The following is a 15,627-nucleotide window of genomic DNA, read 5'->3' as shown; positions in this document are numbered from 1 at the left end:
AGGGGGCCCAAAATTCGAATCTTTCATGGGGCCCAACATTTCTGGCTGCGCCCCTGAGTGGATTACATGTAAAAAGGTTAAAAGCAAAAAGCTTCAGTTCACCTCTAAAAGGACACATTAAAGGTAACATTTACAGCCTCTTTTGATAATATGGCAGCACATGATAATGATGGTACCACATATAATAGTGGTAGTGGCCTACTGCAGATGGGGTCACAGGGGGCTTATTCACTATTACTGAAAATACTCCACAACATCATAACAACATTGCTATGACAGTACCGAGAGCCTTGAGTAACAGATTAAGACATAGCCATTATAATTTTGGTGTCAGTAAGGTTATAACATATGTACTGTGCTGCTAAGAGGTTAAACTAGTACGCAAACACAACACATTGAGCCATGGAGCAGCACATTAATATGCATATGCCATATACAGGCAGCAATGGTGGCTATGGGGATTCAGGTTCGAGTCCAGCCTGGGTCATTTCCCAACCCTTCCCATCTCTCTCTCTCTCTTCTACTTCTTTCCTTTCTCTCTTCACTTTCCTACCTAGTAAATAAAAGCAAAAACCCTTGGTGTGAGCTCACTGTGTATAGCTATTCTATAGTGTGTTATAATGTTGTGTATAGTTTTTTTCTTTGAACACCATCTGTGTGTGTGACCTTTGATTACGCTTGTTTTGTTTACTCAGATATCATATTTGGTCTTGACAAGGACTCCGACTTATATTTGTAGATGAGAAGGCTGAGCTGAATATGCACATTTATTATTTGTTTTTTTATGTATCTATTAGTGAGTTCAAACTGCTTAAAAGGTTTGATACACGGTATAGAGTGTATATGGGTGTAACAGCAGAGAGTCTGGCTGGGGGCAGCCTGCAAAAGAGAGTGATTTGTGAGAAAATGCAAACTATCATATAGCTTACAAAAACACCTCAACCAGAGTCTCAGTGAAAAGTTCAGAGACACTCTCTGGGACAGCCAACAAGTTGATGCGCTGATCCGTCACTCCGAATTCACAAAACACGAGCTGAATATGCAGTCTTCCTGGCTAGGAGGGAGTTTGTGTGTGTGTGTTTGTGTGTGTGTGTGTTTGTGTGTGTGTGTGTGTGTGTGTGTGTGTGTGTGTGTGTGTGTGTGCGTGTGCATGTGCATGTGTGTGTGTGTGTGTGCGTGTGCATGTGTATGTTTGTGTGTGTGTGTGTGTGTGTGTGTGTGTGTGTGTGTGTGTGTGTGTGCGTGTGCGTGTGCGTGTGCATGTGTGCGTGTGAGTGTGTGTGTACTGTCTGTGTACATAGATGAGATTTATTACTGACGTCAATACATATCTATATCACATGATGCTTCATGTACCGAGCAGAGAGTGAACATCGAGATTAGACAAAGGCCCAACACAGCAGCAGATTAAAAAAACTAAATCACACCATCCCCACACCATACCATGAGCAGATGGAGGCACCAGTAGTTAGTCATCTGACCTGTTTTTATTTTATTTCGTAAAACCAATAGAATTCTACCGTGTGTGTGTGTGTGTGTGTGTGTGTGTGTGTGTGTGTGTGTGTGTGTGTGTGTGTGTGTGTGTGTGTGTGTGTGTGTGTGTGTGTGTGTGTGTGTGTGTGTGTGTTCTTTGTAAAGGTGGCATGTATTACATTACATTACGTTACAGGACATAATAACCATAGCCAACATCACTTGCAGATACAAAGTGCAATAGAACAACAAGTGCAGATGCTAGTTAGTTTATTTGACGGGGATCAGAGTTTGTGTTGGAGGAGTGCAGTTCTCTTCCAAGAACATAAGGCCTTATCCTTCAGATACGGTGGAGTCATCCTTGCGGTGTTTTTTTAGGCAAGGGTCAAGGTGTAATATATCTGAGCAGCCATCAGTAGCCACACAGTAAATGTTGTGGTGTTAATTCAACACTTAAAGAGTTCATTTAAATTATTCAAATTTTCAAATTCAAAAATTCAAAATTCAAATGATGTCAAATCAACTCTCTAAGTGTTAAATGAACACTGCAGAATTTACTGTGCAGTTCAACCCGATGAATAGAGGAGTAGCATCGGTCGTTTTGGGTTGAGTGAATACCAAACAATCTGGACCATCTACAGTGGTTTTAACACACAAGCAGGTAGACCTGCCAGGAGGGAGTTGCAGTACTCATCGCGGGACATGACCGTGGTAATATTGGGTCAGAAAGGGTCTGATTTTCCGCATGTTGAACATCTCACATCAGCAGGCCTGGGCAGGGCGACTGATGTAATGTGGTTGGTTTTTACAGTGTAGGCTATGCAGTTCTTCTCAGTGGTGTAGTCTACTTTTTTATGGTGGGTATACTGTATATTTGAGCATTTTTTGAAGTGGGTATACCGTATATATATGTGCCATTCAAAACAAAGGATCAATCAATTTTAAGTGGGTATACTGAAATCCCTGAAATTTAGAAGTGGGTATACTCCGTATACCCGCGTTCTACGTAGACTACACCACTGGTTCTTCTGTTCAGTTAAGTGTGAGCCTATAGATCTGTGTGGGCACTTCATTCTGTAATGTGTCCTGCATGATTCAATGTCATGTGGAATGCAATATTGATTTACTTGACTCTGTTATTTTTTTCCTACAGTATATTCAAAATCACACACAAAAACTGGACAGTAGGCCTATATGGGAATTTCCTCATAATGGTGTGTGAGCATGAGTACATTTACAGCACAAACGGCATCCATACAAGAAAGAAGAAATAAGCTCAATATAATTCATTAATGAACAAATGTAACAATTGCTTCTGTTAAAGTGAATCAGATGAAGGTTGAGAACATGATAATATGCAATAGGCCTATAAGTCCACTGACAACATAATCGTTACTGATGTTTTGATGCTGCCCTATCTTGAAGAAACGCAACATATTGCAATGCCATGACCAGAGGCGGACTTTCCATTAGGTGCCTGCTCAGCTCACCTCTTTACCAGGGGTCCGTATCTCGAAAGCGTCTCTGCTAACGACGGTAGCAACGTCCTTCGTAAGAGCGACTCAACTCTCTCTCGACAGCGACGCTCACCACTAAATCCAAGGGAATGGTAAGACGGTCTTAAGACGGTCTTAAGACGGTTAGCAACGACAAGAATCGAGAAACGGACCCCAGGTCTGTTCCCCAGGTGATTCTCCTCTGCATCTGACTCCTGACCCCTCTATATAGGCCCAAGGACCCACAAGTCAGGCGGCGCCCCCGTGTGGAGGGACCGTGTTAGTGTTGTGTCTTTTCCCAATACATGCACCTAAACTAACCTATTTACACTAGTCTGTCTACAGATTTTTCACCAGCACCATCTAAGAAAATGGGGCATGACAGCGCCATACTGAAGGTACTGTATCACTCTGGGGTGTGGTTGCAAACTGTTGCTCTCTGGTATCAGTGCATTTCAGCAGGCAACCTTGTTAGACTAAAGAGTCGAATGGAAAATGGAACCTGAATCTGGCACACTTCAAGTTCGTTGCCTGGGTCAAGGGTGTGTTAGTGCATGTTGATAAGCAACCTAATTACAGGATGGAACAATAAATTAAGTAATGCATCCTTAAGGTCATTTATGTACCTACCGTACACATCAAGTCAAAGTCAAAGTTTTGCCTACTTTATTGTCAAAAATCTATGTAGCAAGGTTAACACAGGAGATTGAAATTACGTTTCATCAGTTTCCAATGTGCATGTAAACTAAACATAGATACGACATTGATAATCACACACACACACACACACACACACACACACACACACACACACACACACACACACACACACACACACACACAGAACTGTACACACAGATGTAGCCTTACTCTCGCCAGACTCAATTGTGTATTTCCCCTCAGCTTCGTGCTCTTACACGAGGTTTGTTTGTGGAGCAAGGCGGAAATAATTCATCTGGTGAGAGTCAGGTTAATCCTGGTGTGCGCTCCACCCATCCTTCAAAACAAGATTCCTCATTCACAGCTTGGTTGGCGTAGCAGTAGTATTCTTCTCATCCAACTTGGTGACAATTTTCTGTACCCAGTCAAGGTCAGGGTTCACACACATCACCTCCCTGGCCACTGTTCTAAATCTACATAAAACATAAAAAGAGGACATTGAGTTCACACACACACACACACACACACACACACACAAACACACACACACACACACGCGCACACGCACACACACGCGCACACACACACACACACGCTCTCTCTCTCTCTCTCTCTCTCTCTCTCTCTCTCTCTCTCTCTCTCACACACACACACACAGACACACGCGCGCGCACACACACACACACACACACACACACACACACACACACACACACACACACACGCACGCACGCGCGCGCACACACACAGACAGACACACACACACACGCTCTCTCTCTCTCTCTCTCTCTCTCACACACACACACACACAGACACACGCGCGCGCGCACACACACACACACACACACACACACACACACACACACACACACACACACACACACAGACACAAGGAAAATTACTAACATACTGATACATGTATTTCCATTCTCTCTGACACATCCATTCAAACACATACATACAGTATGTGCAGTAAATAAAAGACTAAGAAGCTGATACAGACATATACAGTAAGTGTGCGCACACAAGCATGCGCACGCGCGCGCACACACACACACACACACACACACACACACACACACACACACACACACACACACACACACACACTTCTTTTTTACAATTAAATTCTTCAGGTCTCCCTTTCATTATAAACTATAGCTTTCAAAATGCATTCATTTTAAATTTGTGGACATTACATTCATCACATGTAAACATTCTTAAATTATTTACAGTGTTAATCCTATTTTGCTCCTACTCATAAACAAATAACTTCATATATGGTCCGCCTCAATGTATATAGTTTCAAAAAATGAAAGTGAATGCTATTTTTTTCTGTTAATGCCAATTTCACCTTCCTCGAGGATATATTCTGACCAAATAAATGTGGAAGTGTCTTTTCTTCCTCCTATGAAAGGGAAGCTTGATTGCTTGAAGCTTGATTCACAGAGCCGAGACGAATTCTCTGAATATAATGAGGAGCCTCTTATATAGGGCCAGCCAAAGTAGAGAGGACACACCATATTCATTCAGCACACCAGCTCTTCTCACCAGTTTACTTGTGGTCCATCTCTGCTAACATGAAGACTCTGATTGCTTCTCTGACTCTCCTGTTGTTGGTCATCTCAGTTAATGGTGAGTGCAAATGATTACATTCAACAATATAAGTGCAATGTAGTGAAAGTGTACACATGTGTGCAAGACAGTCTGACTGATAACGGTTTATTTATTTTTTTGCCTGTTTTCTGTTTTCAGCTCAGTATGGCCCCACCACCACTGAATGCTGTGACACACACTACTCCAAACCAATACCCATCAATAAAGTGGTGTCTCACATCACACTCAGCAGTAGATGTCACCTGAAAGCTCATGTGTAAGTAAGATGGAATTTATGGGAGATACAATTATGGGATGATGGGTTAACTTTTTTGTCCTCTTCAGCTCTTGGCTATGTGTTATTTAGAGTCTTAACCATTTTGAATTAGACTTGAAACAGTTGTGTTTGGTAAAATAGCATGCATTTGTTGATTGTGCTTCAGTACTCCTCTCTTCTTTGTGTCAATTTCAACAACTGTTGCTTTGGCCTGTTTCCTTTCTGCAGATTTACAACCGTGGCAAAGAAAAAATTCTGTGTCAATCCAGATGATAAATGGGTGAAGATTATTGTGGCCAAGTTGAATGTGAAAGCTACTACTGCTCAACCCGTGATGTGAAGGACATTTCTTCATTGGGGCTGAAATGGGACTGATCTTTTGTGTTGCCATCACAAAAAATTTATTTATTTGAAACATGAGCTGAAAATGTGGCTGTGCTTGATTGTGCGGAATTATTTTTAAAGAAATAAAATATTTTTGTATAAATGTATTGTACACATGTTTTTGTGCCATCACTCAACACAAGTGAATTGCCCTGAAGAAGGCTCAACTGCCGCTACGCGTGGGCAATTTTAAAAGTCCTTAATGGACATGTCATAATAATAAAGACATTTTTAACTATACTTTTTGGAGTGCCTTGGTGAAGAAACGTTTTTTCTCTTTTCAAGCAACTTTTTTGACATTGAACCTTGAACCAAAGAGCACCCACAAGAATACTTTTTTCATCTTCCTAAAGGGACTGAGCACGCCTCTGGCTTCCAAACAAGTGAATTGATGTTGGAATATTGTACAACTCCCAATAAAAGCGGGACAGGACAAAATCAAAACAACAACAACTACAGACAAACAAACAAACAAACAAACAAACAAACAAAAACCCCACTAAATTTTAACCACATATAGAATCTAAAAAAACTAAAGCTTCAAAGTTCACTTGAGAAGCAAGAAACAATAAGTCGACAAAAAACATTAATCCACAATACTTGGCAGCAGAAAGAGTAACACTATAACTCTTACTATACCAAAGGATATGCATTGTAACCACTGGAGCGTCTTGGCAGATAGCCATAGAGGTCACAATGGCCAGAGAGAAGGAATCTGTTGTGGGGCCAGTCAAGGTACAGTGGTAGCCCACAGGTGGTGTGTTCAGGCCGACGGAGAACCGTTTCAGTGCCCATCATTCCCACACCCAAATGACAGGCCAAAACTCATGCAAAAAATGTTCATGCCAAAAGTCGGAGCATTCTTGAACTGGAAAGTTGATTCATAATGTGCACTGAAAAATACTCGTTTTATTGTCTGCAAATCATGACAGCAATGCAGGGGTGCATTTCTCGAAACTGTAGTTGCTAAGTATGTTAGCTACTTTGCTGTTTGCAATGCAATTCTTCATTGACAACTACCCAAGTTGCTAACTGGCTAACAACTACGCTTTCGAGAAACGCAGCCCAGATGTCAAAAGGTTATTTTGGGTTCTTGTGTGGTGAAGTAGCCTACACAATCCGGTATGAACATGTGTGGCTCGGAATATAACTGGTGCAGAAATGGGCAGCGGCTGAAAGCAGTTAGGGAGAAGGAAGAGTGAGAAGTAAAGCTTACGTGTAAAGTAGGCATAATAACTGTACTGGACTTATGAATGGGAAAACATGATAGTTGCACATGGGGTCATAAGGGGTCCATGTAACCTGACTCTCTGCCTTAATCCACAGTTCCAGTTCTATTCGGTTAACGGCTTTTGACGTCAAGTCAGTGAAAATCATGCCAGTAATCCTGGTCCGTTATAACTTTCTGACACGGTCAGAGTCAAATGTAGCACTCAAATGGGTTTTCAGGCTGACCAGAACGGAGCCCGTGCCAGTTCCCGCACCAGTTGCGTTCGGCACTAAAGTGCTGATGTGCGAACCACCCGTGTTCATACTGGGCTCTTTTTCCGCACGTGACTGTGTTACCCGGATGTACCTGCTGACAGCCACGTTGTCGTCACGGCTCGCGGAGAAAAAACAAGCATTTTGTGGTTCGCATTGCGAACCAATTTTATGGTTTGCGAACGCTAATTTCTGCGGCGTGAACATGACGGCCGGTTCGCGATTAGGTGCGGGAAAGAGGCCCACGGTTAGGCCCTATCAGTCGGCCTGAATGAGCCAATAGCGTGGGTGGTACTCTGTAATTGTCAATTTAAGACTGCACAAATTATTATGTGATACGGTCAGTCTCCCAGATCTGTGTGTGGCGCTTTGAGGAACCACAGCACCGGGGTGGGGGTGGGGGGCTAAAATATTATTTGAAGAAAAACAAAAATCGTATTCGCCAAAAAGAACCAGCATTTCAAAGGAAGGATTTCTTTTTTTCAATGATGACCACCATGACCACTAGCTCCACTATTTATAGGTCTTGTCAGAATTCTGCAACAAGAATCTTTTAGTTCCTTCAGCTTTTTCGCAATGAGGAAATGATGCTTTCGCAACAAGGAAATGTTATATGCTTTCAGTTCCACCATTTGTAGGCCTGAGATTTGAATTTCCCATCTAGAATGTCTTATAAAGCATGACATGACAAAAATATGCAGGCCTATACCTCTGTACAAAAGTGGACTTTGTTCTGTGAAATGTTTTGAATCCACTAAGGGCTTCCTTTCAGGGAAGTATGGCTTGGGGATTCCCGGTGTTCACAGCACACGATTCATGAACTGAACAGGTCCAGGTGCTGGAGGCCAGACCAACTTGACCCGGCCACCCTGGACCAGCCCTCAAAAACCATGTTGTTGTGTCTATGGCACTTATGACCACAAAGACACGTAAGCCCTCACACAACATCAAGGCAGAGTCCATGTGAAGGTTTTTTAAAAATCATTTCACAATTCCATTAAAACGTGCTGGTATACATGTAATCCAATAATACACACAATCACATATCAACACAAATTCGTCACCGTTTCCCTCCTCTTTTTTTGACAAAGCTGTCCTGGGCCCGCACTTAAACTTCATTTATGCAGGTGTGGACATAGAGATTGGATGCCTAGATGCTACAGATCTTTGGTCTTCGCTCAGCATTGAGGTGCTTAAGTCTATTTTATTTTTTAGTACTAAGGGAGGCATTGGCAGGCTATTGATGAGGTCAAGGGGGTGTGGGGAAGCTTGTGAAAAGTGAAAGCCCACCCATGGGAAACCCCAACTCCCATTATCATTGTGACACAGCACTCCATTGCTCCTTGCGCACAACGAAATTGCATTTATGTCTCACCAGTGCAAGGGGGAAGCCCTCAATGGCGCCACAAGGGATCAGTGTGGCAGGACGGTTCTCAGTCATGAAGGAGGATGGGGAAGTGCAGTGGTTAATTATTCCCCCCACTGAAGTCGAACGGGCAACCTTTTTTTTTGGCCTTTTTTCCTTTATTGTGTGATAGGACAGTGAAGCTATTGACAGGAAACGAATGGGGAGAGAGAGATGGGGAATGGTCGGCAAGTGACCTCGGGGCGGAATTGAACCCTAACCGGTGTAACAGACAAGTGCCCAGCCGATTGAGCCATGGCTGGGCCATGCGATACAAGTCTGACGCCCTAACTGCTTACCCATGACTGCCCTTGTGATGAGGTCAAGGAGGTGTTTGTTTTAACAGAAAGAATGTCTTATACCACTCAAGGGACTTGCTCCACCTCCTTCAAATCCCGGGGAGTTTTGGACCGCCTTTGGCATCCATTTGTCCTTCCAAAATGGAATGGTCACGTGGAGTTGGAAGAGCTTGAATGCCTGATAATTCTCCTGGAGCTGATGTCTAGCATATGACACAGGGCTACACATAGTTATTATCAAACCGAGCACTCCTCCTTGAAATAGGTTTTTTATTTAACATAATACTGTAACTCAAGGGCATTACTGTTGTAAAGCACCCTCTGTGGAGACATGCTGCCATTGAGGAGCATCATGCAATAATCAACAAACTCACCAATCATTCGAAAGCACACGACACAAAGGTTAAGATGGTCAGCCTTCACTGAGCTCCCCACATGGCCATACCCATACCCATACCCATACCCAGGATTCGAGTCCAGCCTGGGCCATTTCCCAACCCTGCCCTGACACTTTTTATTGATCATTTCCTGTCTCCTCTCATACTGTCCTGTCATAATAAAGAACCAAAAGCCCAAAAATACCTACAAAAGATGGCTAGCCTCTCCTCGTCTGTCATTCCTGCGGGTAAGTGGTGGTCCAGACTGAGAAGCCAGGGCATGCCAAGGACTCTGAACCTCTCCAGGTTTATGGGTGAGCATGTGTGCTGATGTGGGTGGGCATTTCATTTCTCAATCTGTCCCTGTGTGTCCTAAGTCAGTGATGTCTGCAGTCCTATTTTCATTTTACAGAAATGCAGATTACCGTCTGTACTATAGTTATATCTCCCGGACAAAAAGAGTCTATTGAAAATCTTTTTGTCAGCCAAATTGTCTTAATCTATCTCTGAAATGTCATAACAATGTTGTAAATTATATGTAGTTGAGCATTTACAGCAGAGTGACCAGCGGGCCCATAGCAATTAGCACATAAAAGCAAACAAATAAAACGGAATTATTGTTTTATTTCCTCCCCCAATATATTGATGTCATGCACATTCCTGGAGGAACTCTTCTGGCCAAAGAACTGTGCGGGCAATGCATGAGGAAGTGGGTAAGAGAGGTGCTTCTTCAGAAGAAAGACAAGAGGAAGGAAATTTCGAAGTACTCAAAAGGGGGACCATTTCTATGAATTGACTGTGGTGCCTATATAAAGGCCAATCAAGATAGCGGTTGAACATCACCATTCATAACACCAACTCCTCTCTGCAGTCTGCCTCCAGCCTCAGCTCCATCGCTGCTAAGATGAAGACTCTGATCGCTCTCACTGCTCTGGTGCTGATCGTTGCTGTTAATGGTGAGGGCAAACTATGACATTTTGACATGACATGTCAACATTTTAGACTCAATGGATGACAGCCTGGTCACAAGCAGCAAGTGCATTCTTCCACTGAAAACAGACTGCTGCCAGTTTGTGGTCATCAGATTATAAAACTCAAAATCTCAGCATACTCTGCAGCAACTGTCTTATACGTTTCACAAGCTAATTAAGTGTAATTGTGTGTGTGTGTGTGTGTGTGAAAGATTTAATATTTCTTTTTCCTTTGGTTGCAGCTCAGTATTCCCCCACCACCACTGAATGCTGTGAAAAACACTACCTCTACCCAATACGGAGGGTGGTGTCCTACATCACAACCAGCAGTAGATGTCACCTGAAAGCTCATGTGTAAGTAGTGTGAATATGGAATATCCTTTTAAAATTAATGTAACCTTTATTTTGCCAGGATTGCAGATACAAAGTGGCGGTCAGACACAAACAAACATATTATCACATAATGGTAATAATAATAGTAATAATAATAATAAAAATAAATAATAATAATAGTAATAATAATAAATAGCATGCGGCAACAACATCATGACTGGATCAACTCAATAATCAAGTAGCTTCACTGTATTTTTAGCTTAGATCTGTGTGTGTGTGTTTTAATTCAATTTCCTCTTTTTTATGTTCTATATAGATTTACAACTGTGGCGGGAAAGGTGTGGTGTGTGAACCCTGACCTTGACTGGGTACAGAAAATTGTCACCAAGTTGGATGAGAATACTGCTGCTACGCCAACCAAGCTGTGGTTTTGAAGGATGGGTGGAGCGCACACCAGGATTAACCTGACTCTCACCAGATGAATTATTTCCACCTTGCTCCACAAACAAACCTCGTGTGAGAGCACGAAGCTGAGTGGAAATATACAATTGGGTCTGGTGAGAGTAAGGCAACATCAGGATATCCATTACTGTGTATTTACAGTAATAACTGTCATGTGTTGCTTCAATTTGCACTACTGTTGTTCTTACTTCATTGCTCTATGAAAACGATTGGGAAATGTTATGTCTTCTACGTTTTGTGTTGATTTTTGTAATATTTAATTGTAAATAATTTGTGAAAATAAATGATGAAAATTAATACTTGTAATAAAATATTTGAAATATGAGCCAAAACCCATGTTATTTGTTTCCCTCCTAAAAGAAAACAAAACCATCTTTGATGAATGTAACTATTGATCTGAAAAATACTTTCTTTACTTAGAGTAGTTGCAGGCAGTTGCTTCACGTGTTAATTTAACTTGCATCATCTGAGTTTTCTTCAAAGGGCATGTGTTGTCAGGCAATTTTAAACAGACAACGGTTTTATTGCAAAATAGGCTATAGGTTGCTTGCACTAGACAGACAAACAGACAGACAGACAGACAAACAAACAGACAAAATCCCCACCACAATTTAACCACATAGTATCTAAAAAAATCTACAGTGTCAAAGTTCACTTGAAAAGCAAGAAACAAAAAGTGAAAAACCATTAATCCACTTGGCTGCAGAAAGAGTAAAGCTATAACTCACACTACTGGAGCATCTTGGCAAATAGCCATAGAGGTCACAATGGCCAGAGAGAAGGAATCTGTTGTGGACTATGTGCAAATGGGGCCAGTCAAGGAGAACAGTAGTAGCCTACACAGGCGTGTTCAGGCCGATGGAGAACCGTTTCAGTGCCCGTCATTCCCATACCCAAATCAGGTTAAAACTGTTCAAAAATCGGATCATTCTTGAACTGGAAAGTTGGTTCGCAATATGCACTGAAAAATAGGCCTACTTGTTTTTTTCTCCATGACAACAATGCAGTTGTCAAAAGGTTACTTTGGGTTCATGTGCAGTAAAGTACAATCCGGTGAACACGGGTGGTTCGTAATACAGCTGGTGCAGAAATGGGTAGCAGCCCCATTCTGTCCGGCCTGAAAGCAGTAAGGGAGAAGGAAGAGTGAGTAGCAAAGCGGGTAATAAAGTGGGCATATATAGGCCTACTGCACATGATAGTTGCACATGGGGACATCTTGCATCTTGCACAGCCTACGCCTGATGTTGAAGGTGTAAAGAACAGCACAAAGAAGAGAGAGGGGAGGAAAAAAAAAATGGCCCATGTAACCTGACTCTCTGCCTTAATCCACACTTCCTTCTGGTAGAACGCTATACAGATTTGTTTTCAAACTCTTGTCAAACCCGATCAGGAGAAGAGCACTAACATCCTTGCCACCAATAAATTCATTTATGTTAAGATTCTGTTGCATTCAGTTAACCTCTGACTGGTCCTGATTGGTCCATTTTTTTCCAAGTCCGCTTACCTTCTCATATGGACAGTCCTCCCAGATCTGTGCGTGCAGCCTGATTAACATGACGTTCAAATCACTTCGAGACTTGGTCTGACCAAGAGCATAACAATTAACATTCTTAAACGGCAAGCTTGAACCACCTCCCTTGGTTTGTTACTGGTCGATGGCAGAACAAGCTAAGCCAAAGATTAAAGCAGACATTTCTTAGTCCCAATAGAACATCTCTGCTTTAAACAACGTCGCTGCCTTGAACACGCCTCTACCCAGGACGGTTGGAAATGCTCAAAGTTGATTAGTTCCCGACGTAGTGGGTGGAGTTTCCCGTTGTGGAGGGAACCCGAAAGTACCCGAACAAACAATTTTCCTGAGCTTGTGTAGCTGAGCTGAAGGTGCGGCGTCACTGCGAGGGCGGAGCCAAGGTAGTGCGTAGTGCTTTGAGGAACCACAGCACAGGTGAGAGCCAGGTCAGGTTAGGGCCCATGTGCCAGTTGGATGGAAAATATGTCAAAAACTTGTGCACTTTAGTTGATTTATGAAAACTCATATAGGGCCAGTAGCCTTTTAGTAGTAGCACACGACAGGGTTTACCTGACTCCTGCCTGCCATCTGGTACCGAGATAGGAAAAGAAATGCCCCCGCGTGTAGTTGGTGAACGCTGCCAGATGACGTAAGTCAGGGTATGTCAGGGTGGTGCAACCACAGTGAATTTCACTATTTTACACTGTAAAAAATAGGGCTGTAACGATATTGTATCGAACCGAGAAATTGTGATACACAGTCACGATACTGTATCGCGATACAAGGAGGCAGTATCGTGATATGCCCTTTTAAAGTTTGTTAACCATCAGCCCAGAAAACAACCACATGACATGAAGTGCTTCCAAGCTTCAAATCAGCATCATTATTATATTTCAAAATTAAAAAAAAATATATCAGTACAGTCTTGCAACGTTCAATTATCAGGTTTTATCCATAATTTTATTTTATAATGTTAGGAATTGTGAAATCATGGGTTGTATTGAACCGTAAGTCATAAATCGTGATACGAACCGAATCGTGAGTTGAGTGTATCGTTACAGCCCTAGTAAAAAAATATCAGCATGGTTTACTTTGAAAGGACAAGTTTAGCTGCCTCAGAATTTCAAGTTCATTTAAATCCTTGAGCGCAACATTTCATACACAAAGCTTCATATGGATTTAAAATTGACTTGGAATTCTGAGGCAGCTGGTAGGCCTATTAGTTGTGGTTATTCCACCTGACATCTGAGCCCAAAAAAGCATAATTGACCCATAGACCATTCATAGAGTGCACTTGCAGACCTCTGCCAAGCAACCTCAGCACTAAAAAAAAGACTCGGCTTGAGCCATAGTACCAACATAAATGTAGAATTTCAGAATGACATGAATGTGCTGGCGAGCCAGTGAAAATTTTCACAAACACAACCATGGCAGACACATTGCCTCCTTGGCAGAGAGTCTAAAGTGTTTCTCGAGGACAAGCAAAAATCATAGTACCAGCATTTCAAAGGAAGGATTTCCTTTAATTTTCTCTATGATGATCACCATGACCACTAGCTCCACTATTTCTAGGTATTGTCAGAATCCTGCAAAAGAATCTTTTAGTTCCTTCAGCTTTTTCGCAATGAGGAAATGATGCTTTCGCAACGAGGAAATGTTATGCTTTCAGTTCAGTTGCAGGCCTGAGATATTAATTTCCACGCTAGAATGTCTCTGGAATACTAAGTATGCAACATGACATAAAAAATATGCACGCCTACCTCTGTACGGTACACAAGTGGACTTTGTTCTGTGAAACGTTTTGAATCCACTATCACGTCATCCACGTCACTTTCAGGGACGTATGGCTTGGGTCTTCCAGGTGTTCACTGGTCCATTTCTCTACGCTTATTGCACACAATTGGATTCATGAACAGAACAGCGGGGTCCAGGCGCTGGAGGCCAGACCTACTTGATCCTGCCACCCTGGACCACCCCTCAAAAACCATGTTGTGGTGTCTATGGCACTTATGACCACAAAGACACGTAAGCCCCCCACGCAACATCAGAGTCTTAGTCCATGTGAAGGTTTTTTCAAAATAATTTCACAATTCCATTAAAGCGGGCTGATATACATGTAACATATTCAATAATACATATAGATTAACACAAATTCATCACCGTTTCCCTCCTCTTCTTTGACAAAGCTGTCGTAGGCCCGCAATTAAACTTGATTCATGCAGGTGTGGACACAAATGTTGGATGCCTGTCTACTGGCCAAGTGGAATTTGGTTTGTTCCACTGCTTCGTCACAATGGGCTGCAGTTTTGATACAGATCTTTGGTCTTTGCTCAGTTGTCATTGAGGTGCTTAAGTCTATTTTATTTTTTAGTACTAAGGGAGGCATTGGCAGGCTATTTATGAGGTCAAGGCGGCGTTGGGACGCTTGTGAAAAGTGAAAGCCCACCTGGGAAACCCCAACTCCCATTAACATTGCGGTACAGCACTCCATTGCTCCATGCGCACAACTAAATTGGATTTACAGTATGTCTCACCAGTGCAAGAGGGCAGCCCTCAATGGCGCCACAAGGGAGCAGTGCGGCAGGACGGTTCCATGCACAGGGTACCTCAGTCATGGAGGAGGATGAGGGATCGCAGTGGTTAATTATTCCCCCTACTGAAGTCGAACCGCAACCTTTTTTTTTTATTTTTTTTTTATTGTTTTCCCTTTTTTTCCCTTTATTGTGAGATAGGACACTGAAGATATTGACAGGAAACGAATGGGGAGAGAGAGATGGGGAATGGTCGGCATATGACCTCGGGGCGGAATCGAACCCCTAACACCGGTGTAACAGACAAGTGCCCAGCTGATTGAGACACGGCTGGGACAAGGTAGACAAGTCTGACACCAGTACTGCTTACC

At 42.5% G+C, this 15,627-nt stretch overlaps 2 protein-coding genes across 2 annotated transcripts; both read left to right on the top strand.

Moving 5' to 3' along the window:
• Positions 1–4,986: 4,986 nt before the first annotated feature.
• LOC134446888 (C-C motif chemokine 5-like) lies at positions 4,987–6,135 on the top strand. Its single transcript, XM_063196179.1, has 3 exons — positions 4,987–5,264; positions 5,385–5,502; positions 5,731–6,135. Exons 1-3 carry the CDS (start codon positions 5,210–5,212, stop codon positions 5,840–5,842), a joined length of 285 nt encoding a protein of 94 aa, XP_063052249.1. The 5' UTR covers positions 4,987–5,209; the 3' UTR covers positions 5,843–6,135.
• Positions 6,136–10,303: 4,168 nt separating this feature from the next.
• Positions 10,304–11,258, top strand: LOC134446887 (monocyte chemotactic protein 1B-like). The gene is made up of 3 exons (XM_063196178.1): positions 10,304–10,405; positions 10,663–10,774; positions 11,070–11,258. Exons 1-3 carry the CDS (start codon positions 10,354–10,356, stop codon positions 11,185–11,187), a joined length of 282 nt encoding a protein of 93 aa, XP_063052248.1. The 5' UTR covers positions 10,304–10,353; the 3' UTR covers positions 11,188–11,258.
• The last annotated feature ends 4,369 nt before the right edge of the window (positions 11,259–15,627 follow it).

The sequence above is a fragment of the Engraulis encrasicolus genome, chromosome 4, assembly GCF_034702125.1.
Source record: "Engraulis encrasicolus isolate BLACKSEA-1 chromosome 4, IST_EnEncr_1.0, whole genome shotgun sequence".
Taxonomy (NCBI): Eukaryota; Metazoa; Chordata; class Actinopteri; order Clupeiformes; family Engraulidae; genus Engraulis; species Engraulis encrasicolus.
The sequence above is the reverse complement of the archived record's forward strand: the minus strand, read 5'-3'. Positions and strand labels throughout refer to the sequence as shown.

Coding starts and splice junctions, on each gene's coding strand:
- LOC134446888 (XM_063196179.1), top strand. CDS start 5,210: ATGAAGACTCTGATTGCTTCTCTGACTCTCCTGTTGTTGGTCATCTCA. Junction 5,265..5,384: donor GTTGGTCATCTCAGTTAATG/GTGAGTGCAAAT, acceptor TTCTGTTTTCAG/CTCAGTATGGCCCCACCACC. Junction 5,503..5,730: donor TGTCACCTGAAAGCTCATGT/GTAAGTAAGATG, acceptor TCCTTTCTGCAG/ATTTACAACCGTGGCAAAGA.
- LOC134446887 (XM_063196178.1), top strand. CDS start 10,354: ATGAAGACTCTGATCGCTCTCACTGCTCTGGTGCTGATCGTTGCTGTT. Junction 10,406..10,662: donor GCTGATCGTTGCTGTTAATG/GTGAGGGCAAAC, acceptor CTTTGGTTGCAG/CTCAGTATTCCCCCACCACC. Junction 10,775..11,069: donor TGTCACCTGAAAGCTCATGT/GTAAGTAGTGTG, acceptor TGTTCTATATAG/ATTTACAACTGTGGCGGGAA.